Here is a 16,142-nt window from a genome sequence, read left to right on the forward strand (position 1 = left end):
CAGTTACTGCTCGGAAACTACATCAACATCAAAATAGATAATGGTGGTGGCTCCCCATCCCCCTCTCTTGGGAGTAGCACCTCAGAACCCCCAAATTCCTCTCCCACCTTGCTATAGTTGAAGACGCCTCTACCTACCTCCTCCTCCCCCTCCCTCCCCGGTTTGCTCTCATTAGGAACACTTCATCACGTGCAAGAAAAACTCCATTGCCTCCCCTGACCTGTTCACGGCCATGCTCGCCCTTTGCTCCAATCGCCTCTCGCATAATGGTAGCAACGTGGACAAGCTTTGGTTGGTGCCCAATGCTACACCGTATAGGGCAACATCCATCGTCAATTGGTTCCAACTCTTCGACTTGTATGACTCTTGCAAGGTGGCATACTCCGTCGTGGACGCTATGATCCACCTCCCTCGAATCGGGTCGTTGAGTTTCCTTAGCAGTCGGCTTGACCTAGACAACATCTAATACGTCTGCATCAATGCCAACGTAGATGCAAAATGACGAGAGAGCCTCTTAACGAGATATGGTGCCAGAACTAACGTGATAGCAGAGGGAGTGGGAAGAACTCGGGTGACCCAAGCTTTAGGTCGATGCTAGGATCCTCCCAATGGGTCAACAGTGAGGTGGCCTCCATCTTCGCTAGAGATATCACGGTGACCATCACCATCAACGTCAATGTAGATGCAGAGTGACGCGAGAAGAGCAACGATGAGGTCGGTGGTGCGCTCCTCGTAGAGGCGGGTGGCGTCATGATGGAGTAGACGTTGTCGTCGTCAAAGGTGGCCAGGCAACTACATCGACGTTGATGCCAACGACGTCTCTGTCCGCCACCACCGACACCGTCTGCCACCGAACGTTAAAATTATCATTTTACCCTTTGTCTTTGTGTTTCCATCAATAAAACTAACATCGTTAAAATAAATGGACTTATATGTTTCACTTAATACCAATATAATTTTTTGAAATATAAGAATCGAAACACTAAAAATAATTAACCATGGGTAATATATAATTAACCCCATCTTCTACTGGGAGATTTATTCTTCGATTCTCGTAACATAAATCATTTGCTGCGTCTGGCGATGAAGCAGTGTGCTAAATCGTACCTCCGCACAGGTATATATGCATTTCGGCAGTAGTGCTGCTTCATTGCTTGCAAGTAGTGGTGATAATTGGTTCGGATGCCCATCAAACTTTAAGCTTCGCTTACATCCTTGACATGTCAGGAGGATGATACGGATACACAATAATATAATAACCCCACCCATAATGCTCTAACGAGCAGGCGGCGACAACTACTGCACGACAGTACAGAGAGGGAGAATGCGCCAGGGCGAAAGATCAGGTTCAGTTGAAAGTATTTGTGAGCCCTAAAACATCAGGTTCCAGTAGAAAGAAACGAAGCCCTAAACAACATCCAGTTCGGTTAAAGAATAACACAGATCTGACATCTTAGGTATAACAAAAAAGCCAGCCCAAACCATCCAAAATTGGATGATCAATGTCCCGGTTCACATCCGGTTGAACCATAATACCGATCGGTCCGAACCGAACCAGGAAAAATTTTAACCCCTCGCTCTCCAGAGTATCTACATGCAAATTTAATTATGCGTCCATAGGTTATAAGAAGGCACTGCTGCGTATCCAACTAATTAAAATGATGTCGAGAAACAAAGCATCAAGTGCACTTGGAAAAGACTACATGTGAATCCTCATCGAGTCATGAGACCCTGTTTTAGCTGAGGGTAGGAAGGAGTATCAATCTAAACAGTCCACAAACTTAGTCCTCTGCATCCACCGAACCTCCCTTGAGGTGCAAGTGCTTCTCCCTCTTCTGGAACTCTGTCAGTCCCTTTCCACTGCCAGTAACACCAACCTTGCCCCTAGGATCATCTGGGGACTTGAAGATACTTTCTCGTTTACGACCCGAGAAGAATCCAATCTGCAACATCAAAAGATCAATTGAAATCTGATAATGATTGTGCACATTATGAAAGTAAGCTGGCATTGCCATAGAAACTGATGAATAGAGTAGTGGCCGCAACAAAAGAAAAGCATAAATATGAGCGTAACCAGTACATAAAGCTCCCGCTAATGTGAGGTTTGGGGTCTAGAGAGGGTCAATGTACATGACTCCTACTCTAAATAGAGAAATGCAATTACCGCGACTCAACGCCTAATCTTTCAGGTCGCAAAGGAGCAACTTTACAGTTGTATCAAACCCTGCCCTCCAAAACAAAAGCCAAATATGACAAATGAAATCCTGATTATTTTTTACCTTCTTAGTTTTTCCCTTGGTGGATTGGAATTGCTGCCATGCATTCTGCCGCTTATTTTGTGCAACTTCTAGTTGTTCACTGCGAACCTTTGACTTGAAAGCATGTATCTTCTTGCGCTTAGAAGCTTTCTGCCAATACATGCAAGAATCTGTTATTTAGCAAAAATGCTTGAAAGAAAGAACAGGCAAATCACAAGCAAGTACTTGTTGCACAATGAAACAGTGCTTAGAAAAATTCCAAGCTACAAAAGATAAGGGGAAAAGAATGTGAAACTGGCAGTTCAACTGATGATAATCCACGTAACTCCATGCTTCACATAACTTTTTGCCATACAAAAAACATGATTTAAATCATGTAAGTTCCATTCCTAACTAATTACACCATCAGTAGATGTAATTCATTTTTACCACCACTGCCCTCTTCTTTTAGTTTACACATGTGCAACGTATAATTATATGTACCAGATCATATCTTAGATGGTAATCAAATCTGCCCTTTAATTAATTTCAGTCTCATGAGAAAAGCAAATCATCATCAATTTCTTGTTGACCTGGCATTAAGAAACAAATATGTTTTACTATTCCAAAGATTAAAGAGATGGCATATGCAAGCAGTATAATTGACATAACTCCATCTTCACATAAACTCCACCATCTTCACATAAACTCCACAATTATATGGGTTTAAGCAAATTAGATGACATCAGTTTTATTCCTAAATTATTACACCAGCAGTAGATTTAACTCATTTTCACAACCACTGCCCTTTTTATTCAATTTACACATGCCCAACATATAATTGTATGTAGCAGATCATATCTTAGATGGTAAGGGCCTACTATCTAATTAGTTTCATACTCCTCATGAGAGAAGCAAATTGTGTTTGGTAATCACCATTTTCTTGTTGACCTGGCATTAGGAAACAAGTATGTTTTAGTATTCCAAATATTACAAGGATTACTGGTGAATCAAGAAGAATATCTAGTTACAGATAAAGACCCAAAAGGCATTAAAATGGGTGACATTATATCTGATAACACAAAGAAATGGCACAAGCAGTATAATGAACATAATATTCGTCTCTAGAGAACACCCAATTACTTGGTTTTGGAAACCATAGTGAGCAACTGGTCAATTTACTTACCACATCATCAGGATCATTGGGATCAATATGAAGTTTGGCAGGTAAGGTACGTGCTTGGAAGTCGGTTGTAGCAGCTTGTGCAATTTTCCTTTTGATGGCTTGTCGGGTAGCCTCAGCTTCTCTTTCAGCTTCTAACAATGCATCACCCTCTTCAACTGGTCGAACATTAGCAGGATCCACCTGGATGCAGCATCAACAGCAATCATCACAAGTTAATAGAGTGGTTCATTTAGGTAACATAAGCAATATTGGATAAAATATAGTAGTTATAAAATAAAAATTGGTGCCTTGTTCACAAACAATTTGATAGAGAAGACCTAAACAAAAGAATTCAAGAACAGAAGGTTCAAATTCCACAATGCCACTGAGTTGAACACAGTAGAGTGACTGGAAAATGCTAAACGGGGAGATATAAGTGAATAAGGAGTTCAACACATGATAAATTGAATCTAGCAAATTACATCCAATTTAAAGTAGCAAACACTAGAGGAGAGGAAGGATGGTTGACAACACAGAATGAACTAGAAATTTTAGTATTTAAAAGATAGGAGATAAACATTCTGTTCCAATTGAAAATTGGTCATAACAGAAACAAGAACATTTTTTAAATAAGAATTTGTAATGTGAAATTCACACCTTAGACAAGGAGAGATGAAAGGCCCAAAACTATGGTGAATTTACCAGGAAAAGCCTTTTTGCGTCTTCAAAATTGGGCTTGGTTCGTTATATTATTATTCAAAATATCTTTTTGCAGCTACATAACATGTTTTACAATGCATGCTTTATGAAACAATTAATATTCATTTACTTATAGTCGAAACATGGCTATGATTTTTCCCTGCATAGAAAGGTTTTGTACTTTCTAACAAGTCTACGCAATGTGGCACAACACAACTCCAAGCCCAAGGTGTCAATGTACAAAAGATGATGCAAGGATGCAAAATCATAATGATGAACAGGATCTTTAAGATTTCCCTTCATGTAGATCACATAAATCATCAATAATGGAAAGAGAAGATAAATGAATAGGAGAAGAAGATGCTCCAACTATACTGAATGCAAAAGAAAACTTATTTCATGCAAATGCTTTCTAATGGTGCTCAATTAACCAAAAGAAGCATAAATATAACATGTATGAAACTGCGATGAGATGGCAGTTATAAAATGTCATCAACCATGAACCGCTTAAGATTGTTGAACAGAAAGCTTCTTAAACCATCTATTCTCTATTCACATACTTTAAATTGGATTAAAAGCTTTAATTCTTGTCTTCTAAACTATCCATTAATGATGTTTTACCCAAAAAAAATATTCATAAATTATGGAAAAAAATGGATGCTTCAGGGAAAACTTCCGGATAGTCATCTAATTCAACTCAAAGATTTGCATACCTCCTCCTTGTTTCCCCAGTCATCATAGCAGACATAATACCCATTAGGAGTAATAGCCTCGATTGTGGCATCATACCTAAACATTCAACTAATCAACACATAAAAGAGAATAGGTGAAAAAATTGAAAGAAAAATATACTAACATAATTAAACCTATCATGGCATACATACCATTCCCCATCCTCACTCCAAACCGCTTGAACTTTAGTACCAGCAGAAAATCCATACGGCTGAGAATGTTCATATGATGCCTAAAGTAAGATGTCAGGCATTGGTTAAGACAAACTGGAAGGTAACACAAAGGAATAAGTTCATACATGAAAATTTTCTTAAAAAGATAAGAAATTTAAAACATCATGTTAATTTGTTTGAAGAAATCAACCAGAACTAACATTTAACAAGTATTTTAAAATATGACATAGGGCAAAGTTTATGTTTCTCATGTATTTAAAATATGCCATAGAGCAAAGTTGATGTTTCTCATGTATAAAATAAAACAACACAGTGAACTTAGGCCCTTCACCATAAAGCAAGAGCATATCAAGGCCAACTGAACAAGAGTTACGTCATAATTGAGGGAACTGGAAGGATAAGTAATTGAATCAATACTATACTTGTGATGAACAGCATACAATACTTCAAGCTTGTAAATTGTGGACATATTATGCAACATAACAGAAATATAAATGCATAAACTTTCATATGATTTCCACCTTATCCAATATTTAGTAGATAACTTGTTTAATGAAGTTATACAAATTGCAAAATGAAAAATAAGACCATAATTGACCAGATAAAATCATTGATGGAATTACCACCTTCGACTGAGATGCTCCACCAAACTGATCCTGGGGAGATGCATCTGTATCAAGCTGGTTAGCATCTGCTGGCTTTGCAGTCACCAAGAGTTCCTCTGTCAGTGCAATAACCTACATTCTCAAAAGTAACACTAAATTTAGCATAGAAAGGAGGAACCTATTTTTCCTGACAAACCACATTTCGATCTAAAGCTTCAGACTTAGGATGCTGCGTGAACATCTGAAACCAGGTTATCATAAGCAGGCAGGCATTCTGCCATTATGAAAGGCAAAACCTGCAGAAAACCAAGATAAAAGAGTGATGGCATATTAAAACACAATCTTTCACATATAGCTCTTGCTTTTCTGGTCACAATAGCCCATATATCTCCAACTGCTGCAAACAAGAGAGCTATTACAACAAATCACCCTTCTCACCTTTCAAGGTGTTAAGAGGATCTAAAATCCTCATCAAAACCCTCCGCCGTGATGCAGCCAGATCATGATATCCTTGAAATATCTTATCGTTCCTTGAAGAACACATGGCAAAGCAATAGCATGTATTGAAAACTTATAAGTACAATAAGGCAAAAAGAGACATTATTCTTTCTTGCTATGAATATTTGTATTGCACTAGAGCTGAGAGTTAGTATAACTCACGTAGAACCACAAGCAGTCAATACGGTGAACATCCATGTTTCACAATTAAGGTGATACATTGTTTCAGAAATTACTACTAAAGCATCAATGCAGCTTACCTCTTCAAGCTCCTTTTCCATATCTGCATATTCAGAGTTTCCAGGGTCATCAGCCAAAAGTTTTCTGACCTGAAACATAGAGATAAATATCAATTTATCCAGAACAAGTTGAACTGTAAAGATGTTTAGGGAAAATAAACAAAGGAATAAAAAAAGTGAATTTTACATCATCAAGCATAAGAAGTCTTACAATCATGGATGCTGACAAAAATCCTTATCACAGTGAAACAAAAAGGAAACTAAAATGGCACCTGACATGAGCTGGTAATACATTGAATAGTAAAAAACAAGAAAAATTTTCTGGAATATGTACAAGAATATCTGCAATAAGCCAATAATAACTTTCCCAAAAAATAATCAAGGAATTGAATAAACACTTAGTGTTAAAACATCTTATTTCTGAAAAAATGCCAGCAAAGTTGAGAGACCAGGTTAAAGAGTAAGAATTAGGCTCATATTGGTGCCTTGAGTAACTGTTGAAGGGGCCCGATGGAATCCCTCAACTTCCATCATCACATGATGGATAATGCATAACATAATCCAAAAAAGTTCACCATGCAAACTACATGCTTTGGGAAACATACCTAAATGGTTTCAACATGACTTTCTTTGCTATGTTCCATATTCTCCAGATGGTAAAATACAATTCTCTGCATTTATCTCAAGCAACAAACTTTGTTAAATTAGGCAGCTAGCAATAGCAACCTTAGATACATACAGTATGCACACTCGTACAAAAACACAGTGCCCCTACACCATGTCCCAATTCTTGAACAGTATCTGGTTTTCTCACTGGTGAAATAAAATATCTGTGTATCCTCATGGAGATGGTGAAAAAGGTCTATGATCTAAATTTTAGCCAAACATGTATTTTGGATCTTACAAAATAATTCATGTTTTCCGATGCATCAGTAAATGTATCTGACTACACTGTTTTTGTCTAGTGTAAAATTATAAGCCATTCAAACTATTAACAACTGTAACACCTAGCTTAATTTCTTGCGTAGAAGATTCAAGTTTCTATGGTCCACTAATCAAGCCAGATTGATCCAGTGGAAATGTGCACAATAACAAACAAGTGCATAGAACAGCTGAAATCAATTGAATGCATGGTACTATGCTTGCAGCAACCACTTGAAACAAGAAAAAAATCAAAAATAAAAAATTTCAAGCAAATAGAAAATCCGATTACTTATACGTTCAAACAAAAGACATGTTTTAAAAGCAAATCCCCTGAGTCTACAGATACCACACCCGCGAAACCCTAAAGAAGATATCTCGAATACACGAAAACCTACAAGACGGAGAACCCGATTACAACCTAGACTGCGAAACGAGAGACCATAGCGAAATGAACATGGAAACCCTAATAGCACGGAAGCGATTACCACCAAGGCCAGCATATAATAAAATCACCAACCTTGGGAGGTCTAAGAACAATAATATCCAGAAAAGAAACAGAGAAGCCGAAATCGGACCTCGCGTAGCTGATCTTTGTATGTGGAGACATTGGAAGCTAGATCTTCGATGCTTAAATCCTCGGCCCCTTGCATCTTTTCCCTCTGTATTTTCTCTTCGGGCTTTTGCTCTCGATTCGCTCCGCCCCTTCGGGGAGATTCGAAGGTTAAGGGAGGAACCCAAAATTTTGGTTCTTGTATTCTCTTCGTTTCTAATTTGTGACCCTCGACATTTAAATAAAATAATATTTCTTTTATCAGATGATTCCGAGGACACGATAGATAATCAATTTCGTATTTACTATTCGCCTTATATTCTAATATGTGTGTATATATATATATATATATATATATATTAGAATAATAGAAGAACAGCCCTTTGACATCAGATGGAATGATCCTTTTGTGGGCTTCAAAATAATTACTATAAAGAAATAATAATTTATTTTCATTAGTAAGATTTTTATTTTTTTAACTTTTTTTGTAAAAATTATTTTTAAATTTAAGAATAAATGATTGAGTATGTCAAAGTTCTATATCAAGTTTAAGTTAGAGCAATGAGGTTGATTTTAACTATGGATAAAAGAAAGAAAAAAAACTATAGAAGCTGTTGCCTTCACAAGTTAAATTATATTTGAAGTTTAAAGTTTCTCTTAAATGTCCTTTTATTGTTTTACTCGATTTAATGCTTACATTGAATAAAGTTTTGAGTCTTCTTAATAGTTACTTGAAATGAACTTTTTTTTTTTTTTTGTGCTTAGGTTATTTGGAATGATAGAATTAATTAACATCTAAGTCTATTTCGTGTAAGGCTATAGGAAATAATAACGGACTAATTATATATTATCTCATGTAATTATTTAGTATCTTGATCTTTAGTTATATTTGGATCTCTATACTTATGAAAGTAAAATATTTAATCTCGTTTCTTCTCACTTAGACTCCGTTGACAAAAGTATCATAAAGTTTAATACTGAACATGTGCTGACTCTAGTTTACTTTTGTTTACCACTGAACATGTGCGGTATTTCCATCAACAAAGTCGACAACATGAGGAGAAACATGGTTAAATATTTCACTTTTGTAAGTATATGGATCACAATGTAATTTTTGAAAATATAGATATTGAGATGTTAAAGTTAGCTAATTACATATTGTAATTAGCTTAAATAATGACTTCATAAATACCTCAATGTTACGTGACCAACACCTTGGCATCATACGATCGACACCTTAATGCTAAGTGATCGACATCTCAATATCACATCTTCATCGTTTTTATACTGTGCAGCTATCATGGTTTCATCTTCTATACGTTATCGATTATATCGTGCCAATCGTTGCTTGAATTTAGCACAATACATTTTTGCCTTATTTGAAAAATACGTAAAATCATTCCCAATATCAACTCATGTCGGTAAGCATAACAATTTCTACGTCACACTATAAAAGGCCCTCTAGTGCATTTCAAAACACATTGAAAAACTCTCATTCAATCAATGGTTTTCTTTGTCACTCTTGATATTTTACTGACACCTCAACTCTTAAACTAGCTTAAACATGAGAAGGGTTTTATTCGATGCGTCCTGACACAAGTTTGCAGGACCCAACACCTCTTGGATTTGGTTACTCTCGATATCGACAAGAGACAAATGCAGAATAGAACATCAATTCGTTTTGAATCAGTATCTCTCAGACAATCAAATTTCAATTTAACACCTGCTTAGGTTCTTAGGTTCTTTCATAGACTGTTGAAAGCTTAATAGAATAATTAAATTGGGAAAAAGAAGGATAATTACCAAACTCAAGCAGCAGAACAGCTTGTGTCTAACCACTATATAATAACACAGTACATAGCAGCCTGCCAAGACATTGTCCTATCTCAAAACTTTTTTAGGCAGTTTAATATTTCGGAGAACAATCGACAGACAGCACACATCTCAACATCTATAGAGATGTTGAACAGATTAGCATACATTATTTGATTAATACCTGCACCAAGTCATCATATAGAACAAGAAACCAGTGTAAGAAAAGCAACGTAGCAGGACTTAGATATGTCCAACATGAAATATACAACAGTGGCCAAACTAACAATCTATCCCTCTCAAGGAATACTGATAAGCCCTTCTACACCTCTAGCCCTCCACATGAAGTTGATCAAAATTCCAGTCTCTAACTAGGTCCCTACTCACAGCTCGGCTTCGCAGGAGGCGTGGAGTTCCTGCCATTCCTTGACCCGTTGCCATCAAGGGGAATGGTGTCACTTTGGATGTTGAAATGGCATTAGCCGTCCCAGTGGCGACGGTGACCTTCCGAATTAAGCAGGTAACTGCAGCACATCGGCCCTCATCTTCTGAACTTGAGACAGAGTAACTCCTAAAGGATCGTGATGGACTATCCATGCTATGGCACACAAGACAAGCTAAACTCATTGCGGAGATACAGATGGCCACAGCAGAAACTATCATAACATAGGACAATTGTCACTGTGGTAACCTAGCACAATTGTTAGTAGGCATTTAAATAGATGTAAAAAATCACCAAGTGGTACCAACAGAGAACACAATAATTTTCACCGAGTTCATTCTGCAGTAAGACGGTGATTTGCATTCATGATATCTGCAGATTCTTTCCTTGTGTGTTTCATGGAAAGTTTTATTTTATAAAAAATTTAAAAAAACAAAATTAATAGTGAAGTCAACAGTTTGTGAAGTCATATGATATTTTATCAGTGTGAAGCCAAGGATAAATTTTTGAGGGAACAGAACTCGATAAAGTACAAACAAGAGAAATATGAAACTATAACATGTTTTTGCAAGAGAACTATTAAAACAACTACTGAAATCTGGATGACTTTGATTAGAAGATTTTACCTTTTTCTGATAAAATGTCATATCTTCTTGTGCCTAATTGGCCAACTATTTAACACATTGATTCTAGGGGGATGGGATGAATATCAAGGAACTATATGTCTAAACCCTTCAGAATGTATTCTAGACTGCCTTTTTCTTTTCCCCCTTTATGCATGGTACAACATTTTAAAAGGATTTATCAGGGGTTCTTCTTTTATTTAAATGATTTTAAAAACATATGAAACATTCATATCATTTAAGAAAAGGATATTTATGCTAGCCACCTCAATCCTTCAGAAGACAGAAAACCAACTCCCATAATTATTTATTTATCCTTTTTGTTTCTTATGTAAGTTTCCTCCAGTTATCTCTTAATTTTCTAAGCAGAATTTCTTAAAATTATCAAAAATAGGAAACTGGATTTTTGGTAAACAAATTATTATGTTATGGTCAATACGCTGTTCCTCAACTGTTAATTTGAACTATATGTTAATTTAAATTGAACTGTATGTTAATTTACCAATACAGAAATTGGTAATTTAAATAACCAGGGTAATTTGAACTGTATGTTAATTTGAAGGATGAGTTAATACAGTTATGAAACCGATGTTGTTTAGCTGTAAATATTCCCCTTGGCAATGCAAGTCGCCAACTTGATCCATCCAACTATACTAATAATGATAAGAGCTTATCAGTTATCACAATACCCACATCCAGATAAACAATAAAACATTTAGTAAACACATTAGCTAATTAAAAGAATCTTCAGTTCAAGTATTCCCTGATATATCTTTTTTGTATCAACAATGCTCAGACTTCAAAATTTAAGATATTTTGGTGACATTATTAAAAAAGATTATTTCTAATATCATACCATCTTTAAATATTTAAAGGTAATGCTGCGTGTATTGACCATCCTCAAATCCTGTATTGGCGGGAGTCTCAGTGCACTGTGTAAGCCCTTTCTAATATTCTACCATCTAAAGCTTATGAGCTTACATCATAACAGGATAATTAACACATTTTCCAAAATCTTTCCCATAATACCCCATAGAAATGCTGTATTCTCAAGTTCTTTAATATTGTTATATTTCTTATACCAACTTTATGTTATATCAATATATAAAATTTAAAAAAATAAGGTCCAGGAGGGCATCTGAATAATTTAAGAAGTATTCTAGCAATGGCATTCATGAACATTTACTTGGATAATATCTATACTTAAAGCTTCTTTGCGACTAGAGGCAGTGATCCAACATCTTTAAATTGGTTTTGATCTTGGACTGATAATCTGAGGAACACTTCATAGAAAAAAATAGATTGAAAGCATAAAACCTTAACCGAAGACCCCTTCTACTACCTTCAACCAATGATATTAATCTGAATTCTGAAAGATCCCAAAAAATAATCAATTACTGTATAACAATAAAAAGCATAATCAACTACTTGTAGATCAATAAATATTCAACATCGACCAAGTCATTCAGTCTCCACAAGTTACAAAGTAGCAGTCTAAGTGTAAGTATGTCTCCATGAGTTTCAAAGTAGAAGCCTAAGTGAAGAGGTTGCATAATCTAATTAAGGAACTTCCAGTAAGCAAACTAAAAATGATGGACGACTGTTTATCATCTTACCATGGTCACACTTATGAGAACTCCTAAGCTACAGCATCTATACATGTTAATGTTCTCACTAGATAATATAATTTATATGGGGTATAGATCAATAATAAGACATGTACATGACATATATAGCTATTGTTAATTAAATTATTGAAAAACTGAAAGCCCAATTTTAAGTTTGCCATACAAATGCAACAAACACATTTCTTTTTACTGATTGGTGCATCAATCTTTAAGAATGAGAACCAATGATGCTATATAAATTGAATGTGCATAATAATGTAGGAATTGAGAAGGAATGAGAATGCAAAATATAATGGTTTGATGATGAACCATATGTATCTGAAATTATCCAGATATGTATTGCATATACTTATTGTTGATTTTGTTGTAGTCTTTTTTTTTTGTGTGTTTATTTTTCGGAAAATATGTATTACCAATTCAGTTTTTTTTAATCTTTTTGAAACAATTGTAGTTTTTTTAACAACTTAAGCTTGACAGCTCATTTCATATACATGCTTGAGATAGAGTACAAGTTATTTAAAAGATAAACAAACTATTAACAAGTTGAACCTAGTCCGAGCTATGACTTTCCTAAAATAAACCGACTCAAGCTTCAGCATCATTTCAAGTTTTCAGCGGCTTGGCTGAAGCTCTATTGTAACCCTAATTTTGAGAGAGATATTGGTAGTTTAAGGATTATCATGATGATCTTGCTTCTTGATATGGGATCACATAAGGAATCTAGTTAAATGATTCTAAGGGTGAACTTTAACTTCATGATAGAATTGCTGTTTCTCAACCTATGTAACCAAGATTCGAGACATTGAAAATTGAAACCTCCTTACTTGCAGGGTAAGGCTGGTTACATTGACCCTCACCAAGCCCTACATTGTTAAAAGACTCATACATTGGGTGTCACTCCTTAGTCAAATATGGTTTTTCCCTACCTCCCTGTAGCAACCATCATTCCTAGATCGAAGAGTTGATAAGTATTAAAAGATCATAATTAATTAGTTAAATATATACTGGAGTCTTATAGAAGTCAAGCAAGTGCTAATCCAATTTTTATTTCCAAAAAAGGTCACTATAATGTGAACAGAAAGATTATAATGGCTTCATGTGCATGAAAAGGCTGCTTTAAGTAGCTTGGCACTAGCTTTAATTTTTTGTGCACTTTTTATTTCTAAATGCCTTTTTTCTTTTTTAAACCTTCATTTATAACCCCAAACTTTTCTATTTGTGCTTGTCCATTACGTAAAGTTATTTTCTATTTCATAATGTTTTTTGTGACTGTAGTAAAATGTAAATTAGAATAAGAAAACATAACTGAGCCACTACAACATTCAATATGGTGTCAAGCAATAAGTACTGCATATGATCTTATTTTTCTTATTGTTATTGCTAATTTTCCCCACACCCCAACATATAGTGGATTTTACTTATTTTAATTTCAAAATAGAGCATCTCCTTCGAAGGCTGCTAAAATGTTCTTTTTTTCTTGAGCTATAAATAAAATAAAAGAATACCGTAGTGAATCCAAGACGATCATTTCCCTCCTATAGTATTATTAGTCTCACATGTTGTACAAGAATAATATAACAACAACAAAGTCATAAGATCCAACTATTTGGGGTCAGTTACATGGAACTTTTGTCTACACTATGATCTGTAAAAAGTCATATGTTTTATTAAGTTCAGAGTATTTAAATCTTTATTTATAGTTTCTATTAAAGTTTTTTTAGGCCATCCTCTACCTCTTCTAGTACCACTAAGATTAATCATTTCATATTTTCTGACTATCACATTCGGAAACCTCCTAAACATATGCTCATATAATTTTAAACTATTTTCTCTCATCTTATTCTCTAACGAAACGATATATAGTTATTCACGAATAAATTTTTTTTTTCCTATATTTCCTAGGAACTCCACACATCCATCTTAACATTGTTATCTCGACAACATAATTTTTTTATATAATTTTTTAACTATCCAACACCCAGATCTATAAAGTATTATTGATTCATAACTATCTTATAAAATTTTTCTTTTAATCTCAAAAATCTCCGATGATCACGCAAGACTCTTGAAATTTAATCTAGAGTAAGATAGTCAGATAGAACTCATAAAAATATCTTAAAAAGAGTCCAATCTAATATCTAGTTGATAGTAAATAGTAAGCTTGATCAAATTAAAGAACATATGAACAAATAAAATAGATGATAAATAAGCAAGAGAAAATTGAATAGGTCCACATATTGCATCAATGTCAATGATCAATCAGTCATTGACTAAATAACATAAAAAAAATAATTTTAACATTTCTTTTCAAGAAAATACAAATATAAGAATTAATTATTGAAGGTCCTAAAGTCAAGGTTAAATAACAAAATGATGATGAAAAGAAAATCAGCTATCGCAAACACGTTACCAAAACGAAAACAGATTTTAGAGTTGATAAAACTAACTTAGCAATGACTGATGAAGGAATTTCACATGAGTGATTAATGGTGCCAAATTTACACAGTTCTACAAGATGGTCAAGATTATCACCCAATTTGGTGGGATACAGTCATCAATCTTAATATCAGAGTTGATCAAACTAAAGGAATTAGATTCTAGAATCTTTCTTGAAATACTTAAAAAAGGGCGTATCCAATGCACGAGGTTCTTGCCAATATGGGATCCGGAGAGGATCAATGTACTAAGTCTTATCTTAAAATATTTAAATATACTATTTTCATGACTCGATCCTTGGTCTTCCAGGTTGCAAAGGAATAATTTATCGTTATACAAAGGCTCGCCATGCACGCACACTTCCATCTATATAAATATCTTTCACTGCTCAATAATGTAATAATATCCATCTTTTCCTCTAACATTCTGGGTCATATAGTCATATGTTATTACTTTTCCCAACAAATTGTATTATCTTGTACCATGAACGAATTCAGATACTGAGTTATTACCAAATAGTTGGTCTCGTTCTGCAGCTAATCAGGGGCATCTATAGGCAACAAAATTCCGCCACAATTATCAATAAAAAATAATGTGGCAACTCCGGCAAGCTGTTCACCCACTATACCCAAAAGATCCACAGGGTATCAGTCTAATCATCCCATCAATCATCAAAAATCATATAAATTTATCACACGTGACGAAAACCGACGAACAGCAGACAACATAATCTAACAAATCTCAAACGGATTTCACGTCGAAGGGAGGGGGAAGAAGAATACTCTAAGAAACAAGAAAGGAAGGTGGAGATGGAGATCGTCCTATCAGAATAACTTAATGAATCGGAAAGATGAAACGACCAAACAGCTTTCTGCAGCAATCATCAAAGAGCAACATGTTTCTTGATCTACTGCACATGGAATAAAAGGTGCAATTTTTAATTTCTGATCAATGGGGAGAGACCGAGCGAGGGGATGCTCACCTTGCAGAGGCGTGCGAAAAGCTTTCGAGCGAGCGTCACTGATGTGCGAGAGCGAGAGATGGGGAAGGAACGAAGGGGATCCAGAGAGAGAGAGAGAGACGTGGGTGGGGATCCGGAAAAGGAAGGGCCGCCACGAGACGATTGTAACCCATTTGCGTACATCGACGGTGATTCATGGAACGACTCAAGAAACGATTTAAGCCACCCTTCTGGGAACGCGACACGTCTTCCGACTCGTGCCTTTGGTCGTGGGTTTAGTGGACCAGACATGCAACACTTATTGGGACTTCTCTTGTTTGCGTGAGCTAAGGTTCGTTGACGCCAAGTCAAATGTGTAAACGCGTAATGGTTCGATAGAGACGAATAGGAAACTTAAGTCAATTACATGAGATAAGGG

At 35.4% G+C, this 16,142-nt stretch overlaps 2 protein-coding genes across 7 annotated transcripts; both read right to left on the reverse strand.

Annotated features, from left to right (window-relative positions):
• Nucleotides 1–1,621: 1,621 nt before the first annotated feature.
• LOC135644171 (uncharacterized) lies at nt 1,622–8,045 on the reverse strand. 3 transcript variants are annotated; one of them, XM_065161759.1, is made up of 9 exons: nt 7,848–7,993; nt 6,954–7,019; nt 6,370–6,438; nt 5,633–5,743; nt 4,986–5,065; nt 4,815–4,890; nt 3,424–3,603; nt 2,280–2,408; nt 1,622–1,943 (listed from the first exon to the last, which is right to left on the reverse strand). In XM_065161759.1, exons 3-9 carry the CDS (start codon nt 6,388–6,390, stop codon nt 1,782–1,784), a joined length of 759 nt encoding a protein of 252 aa, XP_065017831.1. In that variant the 5' UTR covers nt 6,391–6,438; nt 6,954–7,019; nt 7,848–7,993; the 3' UTR covers nt 1,622–1,781. The 3 variants fall into 3 exon arrangements, with proteins under 3 accessions (XP_065017831.1, XP_065017777.1, XP_065017730.1); XM_065161705.1 differs by lacking the exon at nt 6,954–7,019 and having other exon boundaries at nt 4,986–5,044; nt 7,848–8,045; XM_065161658.1 differs by lacking the exon at nt 6,954–7,019 and having other exon boundaries at nt 7,848–8,044.
• A 1,731-nt stretch (nt 8,046–9,776) lies between these two features.
• LOC135644332 (uncharacterized) lies at nt 9,777–15,900 on the reverse strand. 4 transcript variants are annotated; one of them, XM_065161954.1, is made up of 2 exons: nt 15,746–15,900; nt 9,777–10,290 (listed from the first exon to the last, which is right to left on the reverse strand). In XM_065161954.1, exon 2 carries the CDS (start codon nt 10,259–10,261, stop codon nt 9,965–9,967), a length of 297 nt encoding a protein of 98 aa, XP_065018026.1. In that variant the 5' UTR covers nt 10,262–10,290; nt 15,746–15,900; the 3' UTR covers nt 9,777–9,964. The 4 variants fall into 4 exon arrangements, with proteins under 4 accessions (XP_065018026.1, XP_065017913.1, XP_065017972.1 ...); XM_065161841.1 differs by having other exon boundaries at nt 9,777–10,325; nt 15,746–15,881; XM_065161900.1 differs by having other exon boundaries at nt 9,777–10,315; nt 15,746–15,864.
• Between the last annotated feature and the right edge of the window lie 242 nt (nt 15,901–16,142).

Source organism: Musa acuminata, chromosome BXJ1-1, assembly GCF_036884655.1.
Source record: "Musa acuminata AAA Group cultivar baxijiao chromosome BXJ1-1, Cavendish_Baxijiao_AAA, whole genome shotgun sequence".
Classification (NCBI taxonomy): Eukaryota; Viridiplantae; Streptophyta; class Magnoliopsida; order Zingiberales; family Musaceae; genus Musa; species Musa acuminata.

Coding starts and splice junctions, on each gene's coding strand:
- LOC135644171 (XM_065161658.1), bottom strand. CDS start 7,922: ATGCAAGGGGCCGAGGATTTAAGCATCGAAGATCTAGCTTCCAATGTC. Junction 6,439..7,847: donor ACAAAGATCAGCTACGCGAG/GTCCGATTTCGG, acceptor TCTATGTTTCAG/GTCAGAAAACTTTTGGCTGA. Junction 2,409..3,423: donor CCAATGATCCTGATGATGTG/GTAAGTAAATTG, acceptor ATGTATTGGCAG/AAAGCTTCTAAGCGCAAGAA.
- LOC135644332 (XM_065161841.1), bottom strand. CDS start 10,297: ATGATAGTTTCTGCTGTGGCCATCTGTATCTCCGCAATGAGTTTAGCT.